At 38.5% G+C, this 15,091-nt stretch overlaps 2 protein-coding genes across 2 annotated transcripts in view; both read left to right on the forward strand.

Annotated features, from left to right (window-relative positions):
- abcc6a (ATP-binding cassette, sub-family C (CFTR/MRP), member 6a) overlaps positions 1-7,492 on the forward strand; it is a 33,873-nt gene extending 26,381 nt beyond the window's left edge. Inside the window, exons 20-31 of the mRNA XM_037765160.1 lie at positions 248-332; positions 422-539; positions 687-894; positions 996-1,306; positions 1,583-1,782; positions 1,998-2,124; positions 3,068-3,169; positions 3,282-3,428; positions 4,109-4,267; positions 4,436-4,602; positions 4,753-4,947; positions 6,107-7,492. Of these exons, the coding sequence (XP_037621088.1) occupies positions 248-332; positions 422-539; positions 687-894; positions 996-1,306; positions 1,583-1,782; positions 1,998-2,124; positions 3,068-3,169; positions 3,282-3,428; positions 4,109-4,267; positions 4,436-4,602; positions 4,753-4,947; positions 6,107-6,215 (1,928 nt within the window). The 3' untranslated portion in view covers positions 6,216-7,492. The remainder of the gene's footprint in view (positions 1-247; positions 333-421; positions 540-686; positions 895-995; positions 1,307-1,582; positions 1,783-1,997; positions 2,125-3,067; positions 3,170-3,281; positions 3,429-4,108; positions 4,268-4,435; positions 4,603-4,752; positions 4,948-6,106) is intronic.
- Positions 7,493-9,574: 2,082 nt separating this feature from the next.
- cep20 (centrosomal protein 20) lies at positions 9,575-14,141 on the forward strand. The gene is made up of 4 exons (XM_037765934.1): positions 9,575-9,698; positions 10,443-10,640; positions 11,700-11,784; positions 12,769-14,141. Exons 1-4 carry the CDS (start codon positions 9,671-9,673, stop codon positions 12,896-12,898), a joined length of 441 nt encoding a protein of 146 aa, XP_037621862.1. The 5' UTR covers positions 9,575-9,670; the 3' UTR covers positions 12,899-14,141.
- Positions 14,142-15,091: the final 950 nt, after the last annotated feature.

Consider the following 15,091-nt stretch of genomic DNA (forward strand, 5'->3'; position numbering starts at 1 on the left):
CATGGCTACTTGCTTAAAAAATCAATAATTTGACACAAAAATGGTCCGCCAGAGTCTGAGATCAGAACTGCGTCCATAGCAACGGTCTGTTATTCATAGCAACGGCCTGTTATTCATAGCAACGGCCTGTTATAAAGAAATAACAGACCGTAGAACACCGTGATTGACCAATCAGAATCGAGTATCCAACAAAGCCGTGTAATAATCACAATTAAAAAAAACTGAAAAACTGTCCTTTTTCTTGTAGCTGGTTCCAGGAGGTCCAATGCTCGTCTCAGCATGGTCGACTTCATGCCATTCTCCAGAGACCTTTCACAGGAGCAGCTCATTGGGTATGTAAACAAATGTGTAAACTGTGAAACTGTCATGAAGATGTTTGGTATCCCAAGCATGATCTCTGACCTCTGACCGTATCCTCCAGGGGTGACACCACGAATACCAACCTGCAGAACATGGAGCCTGTGTCTGAAACAGACCAGGAACCGATACCAGAGGACTTGGGCAAGCTAACTGAGGCCGACAAGGCCCGCACTGGAAGGGTAAGTCTTTGACTCCACATCTAATGGTGTGAAATTGGGCATCAGTGGTCCAACAATCAGTTATTGCTGGTTTAATCAATACAAAATGTGTTGTTACAAACCAATTCCTTGAGATTGACTGGTACATTTTGTGTTGTTCTACAACAGGTGAGGTTGTCGATGTACAAGAAGTACTTCAAGACCATCGGCGTGGCCATCATCATTCCCATCGTCTTCCTGTACGCTTTTCAGCAGGGCGCCTCATTGGCCTACAGCTACTGGCTGAGCATGTGGGCTGACGACCCTATTGTTAACGGCACCCAGATCGATACGGACCTGAAACTGACCGTGTTTGGTGCACTGGGCTTCGTTCAAGGTCAGTTAGTTAGTTTTATGAATCCGCCACAAATGAGCAGTCGACATCGGTTTGCTAACATTCGACTCTGATGTGATCAAACATCTTTCCCTTCCCCTCAGGTATCGCCATCTTTGGTACGACTGTCGCCATCTCCATCTGCGGCATCATTGCCTCTCGCCAGTTGCACATGGACCTGCTGGTCAACGTGCTGCGCTCTCCGATGTCTTTCTTTGAGTGCACGCCCAGTGGCAACCTGCTCAACCGCTTCGCCAAAGAGATCGACGCCATCGACTGCATGGTCCCCGACGGCTTGAAGATGATGCTGAGCTACTTCTTTAAACTCATGGAGGTCTGCATCATTGTGCTGATGGCGACACCCTTTGCACTCGTGATCATCCTGCCTCTGGCTTTCCTTTACGCCTTTGTCCAGGTACATTTCCCCCTCGCCACGAATGACTGTTTTTCTTTGAGAGTTTTATGTTCAAGGTGGCTTAGCAAGAGCTGGGTTCCATTACTGTGTATTATTGGAAAGCTCCAGGCTCCAAAACCAACCCTGCTGATTTTGCCATTCACTTGTGTTTTGTTCCCCCCACGTGCTGACATAGATGTTACACACATTCACTATGAATTATGGGAAAGCCCTCAGCGCTCCCTCTTGGTTTCACTCATTAAAGCTGGTGTTTTACTTTTCCACTGTGGGCTACAGAGCTTCTACGTCGCCACATCCTGTCAGCTGCGGAGGCTGGAAGCCGTGAGCCGCTCGCCCATCTACACCCACTTCAACGAGACGGTGCAGGGCGCCAGCGTCATCCGGGCATTTGGCGAGCAGTCCAGGTTCATTCAGCAGACTAATGAGAGGGTCGACTTCAATCAGACATCCTACTTCCCTCGATTTGTGGCCACCCGGTGAGATGATACGTGATTATTAAAATGTGCTTTCATTTCATTTATATATCCATTCGCTCAGTTGCACTTCATGAGGGACGGCGGTGATTCACAGCACCAAGAGTTGCTGCGATTGCTTTATGTTACATGGCTACACAAAATGACTTCTGGCTTTAGTAATGAGGAGACATTTTGGTGCTTGCCTGCCCACAGCTAAATCAATATTACATCCACAGGTGGCTGGCAGTCAATCTGGAGTTTGTTGGTAATGGTGTGGTCTTAGCTGCTGCCGTTCTCTCTGTGATGGGAAGAGGCACCCTGAGCCCAGGCATCGTTGGTTTGGCCGTGTCACACTCCCTCCAGGTAAGAGGCTCTGCCCACAGAATACGCTCACACACATTCTCACACAGTAGCACTGGAGGTTTCCCAATACCCGACTTATTAACATTAAATACAGCCAGTTTCATACACCACACAGCATCGTGGGACTTCACTGCAGCTGCATGCTACAATTAGAGGTTAAACTGGAAAAAGTCGAATATAAATGCATTGCTTTGCCGAATCAGCAAATGCATCTTCATTGCAGGAAAGGAAATGATTTAAAGTATGGGGGCACCTGCCAAAAATAATAATAAAAAGAATAAATAATTATATAAATGACTTGATAACTATATAAATATGCCATTAACTGTACCAAAAATAATAATCAAAATAAATGTAGTCATTAATTAATTGATAAAATGTGACATAAATTGATATTTCTGTTTTAATTTGCTTCTTTATTTATTAACCTTTGTATTAATTTCCTTATTTATTGACTCTTTAGCAAATTGATACAAAGGTAAATAAATAATGAGGCAAATTAAAACAGAAATACCAATCTTTGTCATGTTTCAATCAATTTGTCAATTAATTATTATTTTTGGTACATTTAATGACATATATATTCATCGAGTCATTTATTTATTTATTCATTCATTTTTTATTTTGGCAGGTTCCGTCCTTCATATTAAATTTTTTCATGTCAAGGACCCCTAAACTGGCACAAATCAGACCACGGACCCCGAACTGATGAGATTTTTGCTTTTAGATGTTTTACTACAGAGAGTATATGAAACCCATGACCAAAATAGTCATATATTCTGTCATTGTGTTACTTATGGATGATTAATTACAGTGAAAATAAATGAGTAGTCTTTTTGCTGGGGACTCCCTCAGGGACCCCCTCAAGGACCGCTGGGGGTCCCCGGACCCCACTTTGAAAACCCCTGATTTAAAGTAAACGTCATTGCGTTGCATATTGCAGGTGACTGGAATCCTGAGTTGGATTGTGAGATCCTGGACTGATGTGGAAAACAACATTGTGTCTGTGGAGAGAGTCAACGAGTACGCTGAGACTGTTAAAGAGGTCAGTTTTCCCGCCTCACACACGTAAACAAATCCCTGCTCAGGACACTAAATCCAACACTGTACATCAAGTTTTTTTGTTCTCTACTCACCCTTCTTATTGTCTCATTCAGGCGAGTTGGAGTATAGAAGGCAGCACCTTGCCCCTGGCCTGGCCAGAGAGAGGTACTATCGAGTTCCAGGACTACGGTCTGCAGTACCGTAAAGGCCTTGAGTTGGCTCTGAAGGGCATCACCTTGCAAATTCATGAAAGAGAGAGGGTGAGTCATCTTGTGTGATAAAAACAGCTTGCAATCTTCTGGAGGACAGAACCTGCCAAAATCAATAAAATGAATAAATAAATAAATTACTCGATAAATAAATAAATATGCCATTAAATGTACCAAAAATAATCTTTAAAATAAACGTAGTCATGAATTAATTGATAGAATGTGACATAAATTGATATTTCTGTTTTAATTTGCTTCTTTATTTCTTTACTTTTGTATTAATTTCCTTATTGTTTTGCTCTTCTGTTTAACTTTCCCTTTTATTTATTTCTACATAAATAAATGCATACATTTAAAAATAAACATAAGATAAATAAAAGATAAATGCAAAAAATGAATTAATAAAACATAAATACATAAATAAATAAAAGGGAAAATTAAACACAAGCGTAAACAAACAATGAAATTAATACAAGGATAAATAATTAAATAAGCAAATTATAACAAAAATATCAATTTATGTCACATTTTATTGATTAATTAATGCCTACATTTATTTTCAATATTATTTTTGGTAAATATAATGGCATATTTATTTATTCATTAATTTATTTTATTTTGGCAGGTTCCATCCTCCACAATCTTTACCCATCTTAATCCTGGATGATTTAAATTGCTTGAATTGCAGTATTGTGTCACACATAAATCCTGACTGAAAACCTCTTTTCCAGGTTGGAATTGTGGGTCGGACAGGAGCAGGGAAGTCTTCACTTGCCCTGGGAATCTTCCGGATCTTAGAGGCAGCAAAGGGAAAGATCTTTATAGACGGAGTCAACATCGCCGACATCGGACTCCATGACCTCAGATCCCGCATTACTATCATTCCTCAGGTGCGACAGTAGTAATAACAGAAGCGGAGCCCTGGCTTTCATCACATAAACTGTTTGCAATAGCTGCAATCCGTATCCAATGTAGAATAAGCCATACTAAATTGTAATAATCCCATTACCAGTCTGGACCGTTTGGTGATGAATAACATCTGCTGTCCTCTCTCCCAGGACCCTGTGCTGTTCTCAGGCTCCCTCCGGATGAACCTCGACCCCTTTGACACCTACACCGATGAAGAGGTGTGGAGGTCACTGGAGCTCGCTCACCTCAAAAACTTTGTCTCTAACCTGCCAGACAAACTCAACTATGAATGCTCAGAGGGAGGAGAAAACCTCAGGTATACAGATATGACTCATTGCAATGTAGATAAACCACTATCCACTGTTTTGCTCAGTCAATCACCAATACACATTATCAAAGGGATATCCGCATAAAGCTTCAGGATAAATCTAATATGTGATTCTATCCCTCTCCTTTGTCTGTGCAGTCTGGGTCAGCGCCAGCTGGTGTGCCTGGCCAGGGCCTTGCTGAGGAAAACCAAGATCCTTGTTTTGGACGAGGCAACAGCTGCTGTGGACCTGGAGACAGACACGCTCATCCAGTCCACTATCCGCACACAGTTTTCAGACTGCACCGTCCTGACCGTTGCTCACCGCCTTAACACTATCATGGACTACACCAGGTACATTACAATCCACTGAGTGGTCGATATGTTGTGGTATTTAGTGGATAGACAGAAAACTAATTAATGATCATTTGGATTATTAATAGGGCTGTCGAAGTTAACACGATAACCCTTAATGCAAATTTATTTTAACACCACAAATTTCTTTAACGCATAAGGCAACTTGCGATTTTTAGATTGTAACGGGCTCTGTTTTAAAGCTAGAAAGCCTAAAGAATCCATTGGTACCAGCCATGTCATACTAGCTTGTCGGAAAGGAGGCTAAATAACACTCCAAACTTGCGCTAAATTTTGGTGAGGAAAAACTGGCATGGCCATTTTCAAAGGGGTCCCTTGACCTCTGACCTCAAGATTTGTGAATGAAAATGGGTTCTATGGGTACCCACGAGTCTCCCCTTTACAGACATGCCCACTTTATGATAATCACATGCAGTTTGGGGCAAGTCATAGTCAAGTCAGCACACTGACACACTGACAGCTGTTGTTGCCTGTTGGGCTGCAGTTTACCATGTTATAATTTGAACATATTCTTTTATGCTAAATGCAGTACCTGTGAGGGTTTCTGGACAATATTTATCATTGTTTTGTGTTGTTAATTGATTTCCAATAATAAATATATACATACATTTGTATAAAGCAGCATATTTGTCCACTCCCATGTTGATAAGAGTATTAAATACTTGACAAATCTCCCTTGAAGGTACATTTTGAACAGATTAATTGTGATTAACTATGGACAATCATGTGATTAATCACGATTATATATTTTAATCGACTGACAGCTCTAATTATTAATCATTTATTTTGAGTCATTTATCAAGTAAAATACCAAATATTGGATGGTTACAGCTTCTCCAATGTGGGTTTTTGCCTTTTTTATCTTATTTATCACTGTAACTTGACTACCTTTAGACATTTTAATGTTGGTCAGACAAAATGAGCTATGGAAGGGCATTACTTTGGACTCTGGGAACATGAAATGGACGTTTGTGATTGTGTTTAATTCTTAGTTGCAGCCCTACAATCCACCAAATACGTTTATCCAAATGCTAAGTTATAGGCATGGATAGGCCTACATACATGAATGTTATATCAGTTGTAATAAAACAAATGCTGGATCTAAAACCCGTCTTCTTCCCTTTTTGCTGCCTCACAGAGTGATCGTCATGGACAGAGGCCACATTTCTGAGATGGACACTCCAAACAACCTCATCGCACAGCGGGGACAGTTCTACCGAATGTGCCGGGAAGCCGGGGTGATCTAAGTCTTCATTGGAGCTGGTGTCCAGGTGTACAGATGAGGCACCTTACTTGTGTGGCTCTCCAGCACATGTTAAATCGGGCCATTCCAAGCTTTATGGCAGCTCAAAGCGCCTCTCCGTGAGGTCAACGTCAATGAATCTCAAGAGCAGCTGCAGACGCAGTCCCTATTTGTTGGTTTTTAACACACACAGACATGCTGTCCTAAAGACATCGTTAACCTCAGATGATGAGCATTCAAAAGAAAGCTACGGAGGATTGTTGAGAGTCTCTAAGCTATAAATGTTGTCTATAGAGTAGTGGAGTACGTTTATTCCATGAAAGGATTAAGCCCAGAGCTACAAGCTAAGAGTACTACAAATCTTAAGGATTGTCGTTCTCTTTTTGAATGGGAGCTATATTATTTTTGTAGTTTTTGTAAGTTTTATAAAGCACATGACATATTTTCTGATGTTGTCTCAGGCTTAAACGTTGATGTTTACTCACTTTTTAAAGCCTTGTATACCAAGAAAGAGGCGATTTTTGTAATTGTAAACTGAAGTCTATTTTGTCTTGCTGTCCCAGAAACTGGGACAGGAACTACTTTGACACACTAACCTTCAAAAGGTTCAACCTGGCAAACGCAGGGGAAGTGGGGTTTTCACTGCCTTCAAAATCTGAGCTGGAAGCAGCCAATTTGGAGTTTTTATATGTCAGAAAAAAAGAAGAAAACATTGAAGTGAGCCAAGACATTAGCAATCGTCCAACTATGTTGTGGCTGTTGTTTATTTCTGTCAAAGTAAACACATAAAAGTCGATAGAGACCTTGCTGGTCAGATTTAACCTGACGCCGGTAGTGAAAAACCACCATGAATGAAGAGAATGCGTCTTCAAAACAATGGTGATAAATCTCTGTCTGATTGTCTCTCTGCCTCCACCGCACAACTCAGGCCATAGGCAGAGAAGAGAAAATCAGCATTGTTCTTATGGTGCTGACATGACACACTGTAAATAGTCCACGTTGACCTTTCCTCTCGATTCAAAGAAAGAACCCTATGAACTTTTCAAAGAGAAGAGGCATTTACTGTTTTTGTCTTACTGGTTTAGACAATATATTGTAAGAGAAACCCTATAGTTTATTTATGTCATACGACAAAATGTATTAAGTGTCCTTAAGTTTCCTTAAGAGGATTGTATTATATTTATACTTTTTATAACAGGCTTGTTGATTTTTTCACTTTTATTGTTGATGTACTGTCTTGTTCCATACATCATGCTGAATAATAAAGTTTATTTGAGTCTACAGTATGGTTACGCTTGAATTCATGTCTTTGTAAATGAGTGTGTTGTCAAGATCAACAAATAAACATTTAAATCAAAATAAGAGATTTATCAGAGAGGTGTGCTCCAGACGGACAAAAGCAAGCTCAAATGACAGCTACCAACTATAGTGATAATATATCTGTATGCACTAACATCCGATCTTAACATTAATGGAGGACGGAACCTGCCACACTTCTGTTTAATTTTCCCTTTTTGTTTATGTATACATAAATAAATACAGACATTTAAAAATAAATATTAAATAAATAAAAGATAAATGCAAAAAGAAAGAAAGAAAGAAAAAAGAAATGCAAAAAAAATACATTTTTAAAATAAATAAAAATGAATACATAAATATATAAAAGGGAAAATTAAACATATAAGCAAATAGATAAGGGAATTAATACTGTGGTGAATAAATAAAGAAGCAAATTAAAACAGAAATATCAATTCATGTTTCATTTTATCAATTAATTAATGACTGTGTTTATTTTTTATATTATTTTTGGTACATTTAATGGCATATTTATTTATTTATTGAGTCATTTATTTATTAATTTATTATTTTGGCAGGTTCCGTCCTCCATAAACATTGGGGCATGTTGAAGCGAAAGCAAAGTCTCAAGTCATTTGAGAGCAAATTTCAACTCATGATGCATGCTTTTCAAGTCTCTGAAAGCTGGCCATTCAAATTACACAGCATTTGAGGATGTTTCTTTATAAGTTGTATTAATAGTCTTAACCATGAGTCTATTAATTCAATATTCTAAGTGGGGAAGGCAAGGCCTGCTTGACAATGTCTTATTTATTGTTCCTTGATTTTAACAGGTCAAAACTTTAGACTTGTGCTTTTTCATGTCTCATGTCAAGCCTTTATGGATTCAAGTGGAGTCTCGAGTCCTAACTGACGCCTGGCTCGTTCAAAGTCTCAATTCTCAAGTCTACATCTCCTATTAACATACTCACTTTTGCATCCGAGGTTATCCAAAGTAAATAGAATTATTAATGGACGTATTTTGATGCATGCAACCAGGGATGTGATTGAGTCTGAATCCACATACATTCAGCTTGACTGTCATAAACAATATAAACAGTATTTATGCTCATTTTAAGGGACATACATCTTTAAATAATCATGCATATTTATTAGGAATATGCATGGCAGATTGGATGTGATGCTTGGGGTCTAATGAACCAGTTTGCTGTAGTTACACAACTAGTCACTAGATGGCAGAAGACTATGGTATGAACAGTGACAGACGGTCGTGGCTAGAAGGGAGCCCGCAAATTGTGAAATCTGAGCTGAGATCTGCAAAATCTCAATGCCCGACGACCTATCCCTGGGGTCAGCAACCTTTACCATCTAAAGAGCCCTTTTAGGCAAAAAAAAAAAAAATAATCTGTCTGGAGCCGCAAAACATTTGAGCATAGTGATGAAGGTAACACAGTTTATAGTCTAATTATATAGTATATAAGTCTAATGCAGTGAGGGCCTAAGTGCAAATGTATAACGGAGTATTAGGGCCAAATTGAGGGAAAAAACATCTGAGATTTACAGAATAAAGTCATAATATTATGAGAAAAAAGTCGTAGCATTATGAGAATAAAGTCATAATATTACGAGAAAAAAATCGTAATATTACGAGAATAAAGTCATAACTTTACTAGAAAAAAATAACGCGTAAAATTACTATTTTTATAATATTATGACTTTATTCTCATAATACTACAACTTTTTTTCTCATAAACTTCTGACTTTAGTCTCATAATATTACGACTTTTTTTCTTGTAAACTTCTGACTTCATTTTCATAATATTATGACTTTTTTTTCTCATAAACCTATTACTTAATTCTTGTAATATTATGACTTTATTCTCAAAATTTCAGATTTTTTTTTTTTTTCCTCAATGTGGCCCTAATACTCCGTCGTACCATAGACCTACAACAATGATAAATCAAAATGAAAATGTAAACAAAAAACAGTTATTAATTTCCTTGTTTATAAATCCACAGGGAGCCACTGGAGAGGGGCTAAAGAGCTGCAGGTTGCTGACCCCTGACCTATCCTAACCAAACCTTAACAATCTCGCGAGAGTTCCCCCAGTTTGCTGGCTCCCTTCTTGCCACCACAGTGGAGGTTTGTTTACACTTGTTGCAATGGCGACCATCACTGAACTGAAGTGTGGTAAGCACTCACTAACATTTATGATTTTATCTACTTATTTCATTGTTAAATCTATCTGGAATAGACAAACAAAAGATAATTTTACTGCACATTTTAGTCAAATTACTGGTAACACTGGTTAGCAGTAGCTAAATGAACGTTTAGCTTAACAACATGGTTTGTATGGATCTCCATTCAAAAAACAAGTAATTATGAGAGCTATTGGGAATCTAGTTGTCAGCAACCTCACACCTTACAGTGACCCAGGGTTGTATCTACTGCTAGAACCTACACTTCAATTCGGCCTATATAAATACAACCTATGTGGCACATAACTTTAGGTTTTCATGGTTTTCACACACACACTGCTGGCCAACACCAGGCAGCTAACGTTAGCAATGTTAGCTACATTAGCTCAGCTCAGTTGCGTTTTGCCGAAGATGTTTGTGGGAATAAAATGGTAAAGTAACATTACATTTATGAAATCAAGACAGTTTGGATAACCACAGGTAAGCCGATTTGAAGAGTGGATCTTAATGATTCTGTTACGATATTGAGTCACATTTGAAGATGTGTGTATCTTTGTCAATAAGTAAGGAAACATTAAATTTGTCAATTAATGAGTGGAGTACGGCACATATTATAAAAGACCTAATTGATCTAAATACACTAACTTACCACAACGCAACACAAGTTCACAGTCATTTGGTGGGAGTGTCAATTAATACACTTTAATATCTGTCTGTTTTTTAATGACTATGTTAGCCGTGAGGGACACCCTGGAGACCCGTGGTGTGCTGGGCCAGCTGAAGGCTCGGATCCGGGCGGAGGTCTTCAGCGCCCTGGATGACCAGCGGGAACCTCGTCCTCCGCTGTCCCACGAAAACCTGCTCATCAACGAGCTCATCCGGGAGTACCTCCAGTTCAACAAGTACAAACACACTGCGTCCGTCCTGACAGCAGGTGGGTGAAAACATAACAGTCCTACCACAACTCGTGTTTTCATTAATGGTTCCTGATGCACCACATGTATAACTGCCTACTTGTAGTGTCACGTAAATGACTGTGGCACGTTTTACCTGGGTATCACTCACTTGGTACTAGTCCATGAGCCAGACCACCAAAGTAAAGCTTAGACTATAATCTATCCATCAGTCACATTGTCATGACACTGAGGTCAAGATAATTTGACCTTTGACCTCTAATGCTGCAATGGAGATACAAACTGCACAAAGTTACGTTTATTCTCATAAGAAATATTGTTATTATTGTTAGTCACGTGTGTTGGAAAAATACATACATGCAGCACATTCCTAAGGTCCTGACAGGTGTAATATATCATTTTAAAGCTCCTTTTGTGCTCTTTATGTTGGAACTATCCATGGGCACATCAGATCAATATGAAGTTAGTTATAAGGGCATCTGGAGTGGCATTCAGAATCTTCGCAATTGCAGCATTAGAGGTCAAAGGTGAAATTCTCCTGACCTCAGTGTCATGACAATGTGACTGAAGGATAGGCTATAGTCTAAGCTTTACAACGATATATGACTTAATGATATTGTGTGTTGGTTACCCTCTTTTATGCTGGATCTATGTGTAAAATGGCAGAAAAAAGATGGAAAAATTTGAATGATGGAGGGATGAAAAAAGGAGTGATAGCACATAGAAAAGCTACCATTGCTGCAATACTATCATGCATTTTCCAACACTAGGGACATAGACCTTTAAAAAAATCACTATGAGACTTGGTCCCTCCAAAGTGGCACGACCAACCAGCTTGCTCATGGACTATACACTATTAATGTCGAAAATATTAGGTGTTTGGGGGATCATGCCCTTCCAAAGTGTATTAGATTGATCAATTTAATAACATTTTTTAAAGTTGAGAAATGCTTCTTGCAATAGCCACAGATTGAAGACTGGATTTCAGATTACAACTCCTGTTTTTGAAACTTGAACCAGTTACTATTGTAGAGCAAAGTGCACTACTTCTAAACTCGGCTGTTGTTTGTTTTTCTCAGAGTCAGGCCAACCTGAAGTTCCTTTGGACAGACAGTTCCTGGCGAATGAGATGAAAGTCACAGAGGATACAAGCTCCAAGTCTGTGTAAGTGCACTACAGTCTGCGGTCCAACGCAGTGTTCAAAAATGTACTAAACTCTCTGGGGGTATGGTCAGTTATGGGATAATAGTTTCATATGAGTCATCACCGTTTTCATAGTTCTATCTCGAAATATGTAGAGATTTTCATGAATTTCAGCTTGTCCCCACCACTGCTTCTACATTTCTCTGGGGGGGGGTAGTTTAGCACAGATGGCTCACTGTTTATTTTCCTATCACTTATCTCTGTGTACCATCAGGAAAAACTTAAAAACACATCATTAGAATAATTACTGGAAAGTCATTTAGCTATGGAGGACGGAACCTGCCAAAATAAAAAATGCATAAATAAATAAACAAACAAACTCGAGAAATAAATAAATATGCCATTAAATGTTCCAAAAATAATATTAAAAATAAATGTAGTCATGAATTAATTGATAAAATGTGACATAAATTTATATTTCTTTGTTTATTTATTTATGTATTTATTTTATTTTTAGTATTTTTTTTATTTATTTATCTATTTATTTTCACATTTATTATTTATGTATTTTTGCATTTATCTTTTATTTATTTTATATTTATTTTTTAAATATATTTACAGTATTTATTTGCGTATAAATAAATAGAAAGGGAAAATCAAACAGAAGAATAAATAAATAAGGGAATTAATACAAAGGTAAATAAATACAGAAGCAAATTAAAACAGATATTAGTTTATGTAATATTTTATCAATTAATTAATGATGACATTTATTTGTAATACTATTTTTGGTACATTTAATGGCATATTTATTTATTTATCGAGTCATTTATTTATTCATTTTTGATCTTGGCAGGTTCCGTCCTCCATATTTGCCTGGAGCGCGTACTAATGTAACCATAATGACTTGGGTTTGATTCTGGCTCAGGATCTTATCAGTCAACTTATCTTCTCTCACTCGGTCTTAAAAATAATACCATTTTTTCTTCACATTTTACTCTCCAGACCTCTTCTCTATGGTTTGGTGTCCCACTTCGTGAACAGCAGTGATAGTGCTGGAAAGGTGTTTTTGCGGGGAGCCTCTCTGCCAGCTGGTACTGCTGCCAGCAACACTGGACCTGGACCTAATGCCTAAACTGGACCTGTGCCTAGTACTGGCACAGGATGGACTAAAGAGATGCATTTACACACTTTTTTTAGGGGGCAGGGGGTTTAAGTGACACAATCGTCTGTGCATAGTTTTTTTACTACAGGCATTACAGCATGGACTATATGAATTGTGATGATAAAAATGCACACATCCTTTGTATTGTTTTATACTGTAAGTTTCCCATGATCCCACATTGCCTTTTTTTTAGGTTTGAATATCTGGCTTTAGGTTTAGCATCAGTCATGGTGGTACTACCGATACTTGCATTAATCCGCATTGCTCGCTTTCTCAATAATTCAGGCAAAAAGTTGAGATGATGTCTTTTCTATTTTAATTTACAATTGTTTGATACTTTTATATTGTCTCTTAGTTGCTCAAAAATAAATGTTTTATATTTATTAATTTCACTGACTCAAAAACATTTGTGGAAGTGCTATTTTATTGGCTACCACATGGTGGCAGCCTTCACCAAAGACAAGGCTGAAGTTGCTGGTACCCGTTGAAGCCTCATAGCTACTATTTGCTCATCTCTAACATGTGGCATTTGCGTACAAACAGGGTACTCTAATTGCATTAATATGGTCAGATGATCTTGCTACATGTATGGATTTAACTCCTTATTTTAAACTTTTGTGAACTAAAAAGGGTATTGTATTTTAATTAGAAAAGTTGGTTCTTTTGAGCATTTGCTTTATGCAATACAATTCATCACAGTACAGTTTAAATAGTGCTGAGTAACCCACCCTTGAAAGGTCTCTATATTCAGATCCAGTTACTTTCCCGTGATTGTTTTAACATGTTGGCACTCATTGTGTTGGTCTGTGCAGCCAAACCCACCCATGTTGTCCCTTGTTTCACCCTTGTTTGTCTGTAATAGTCAGTTACCTCATGATTATTAAGATGATTTTATCTTGGACTCACATAGCTGATAATCCACATGGTTGTGCTGAGTAGAATGTGGCTACGCTCCTGCCTGTTCATGTCTTGTCTGTGTTGTCTGCAGCTTAGAAACCAGGGCTGTGAATTCCTTACGACCTGATGATACATCAACAAAAAAAAAAGGATTGATACATATGCAATAAAGAAACAAGACATACAAAGGACACCCACCATGCAGACGTGGACAAAATTGTTGGCACCCTTCCGTTAAAGAAAGAAAAACCCACAATGGTCACTGAAATAACTTGAAACTGACAAAAGTAATAATAAATAAAAATTTACTGAAAATTAACTAATGAAAATCAGACATTGTTTTTGAATTGTGGTTCAACAGAATCATTTTAAAGAACAAACTAATGAAACGGAAGGGTACCAACAATTTTGTCCACGTTTGCACCCTGTGCTGGACACACAAACATCTACTGCAACAAACATAGCATCTCACTTCCTCTCTCACCATTTAAGGGAACCTGGCATTCTTATCTCACACGACTTAAAGCCCAGAGTTTCTGGAACTGATTATCTACGGGCCCAGCCATTTATTTCTCGGCACGATTACTGACACAAGACACGTAATTGAACATAATCCATGTCTAAATTATTTTTAGGTTTTAAAAGTTTACTTATCCCGTCTCCTCTACCATATCTGCATCGCTCGGTCTTGATTATAGAGGCTTTGATAGATGAGCTCATAGCTCTCAAATAAGCTCATTGAAAGGAATGGGTCATAATGTGCAGCATACGGTGTGTTTTGCTGAATTAACCTGTGCCTCTGATGGCGTGAGTAGCTGTAAAGACGAACTGTAGCAACACGTTCTCATCCCAACTCGTCACATACCGCCCCTTGACGCCACGGCCCCTTGGCGTCACGTCCCTTGGCGTCACTTTATTTTCGGCATCAAAACCCAACGCGTTCTCATCCCAACTCGTCACATACTGTACTTCGGCTTTGTCAGACCCCTCAGTGTCGTAGTAAACACGTGCTTAATATTGTGAAGTAAATAAAAACACGTGCTTAGGTTTAGGAAATAAAACAACTATACAACATGGACGGGCTTAAAACTACTATGTTTGTACATTGAAAATTACACTGAACGTGGTGAACAGGAAACATGAACGAACAGCTGATTGTAACGTGACACACGGGACACGAACAGCGGTCTCCTGGATGAAGGCCTTATATTTGTTGGACCCGTCCATCACCAGTCCCGCCTGCCCGGTGTGTCTCTTCTCACTCTT

Source organism: Sebastes umbrosus, chromosome 3, assembly GCF_015220745.1.
Source record: "Sebastes umbrosus isolate fSebUmb1 chromosome 3, fSebUmb1.pri, whole genome shotgun sequence".
Lineage (NCBI taxonomy): Eukaryota > Metazoa > Chordata > Actinopteri > Perciformes > Sebastidae > Sebastes > Sebastes umbrosus.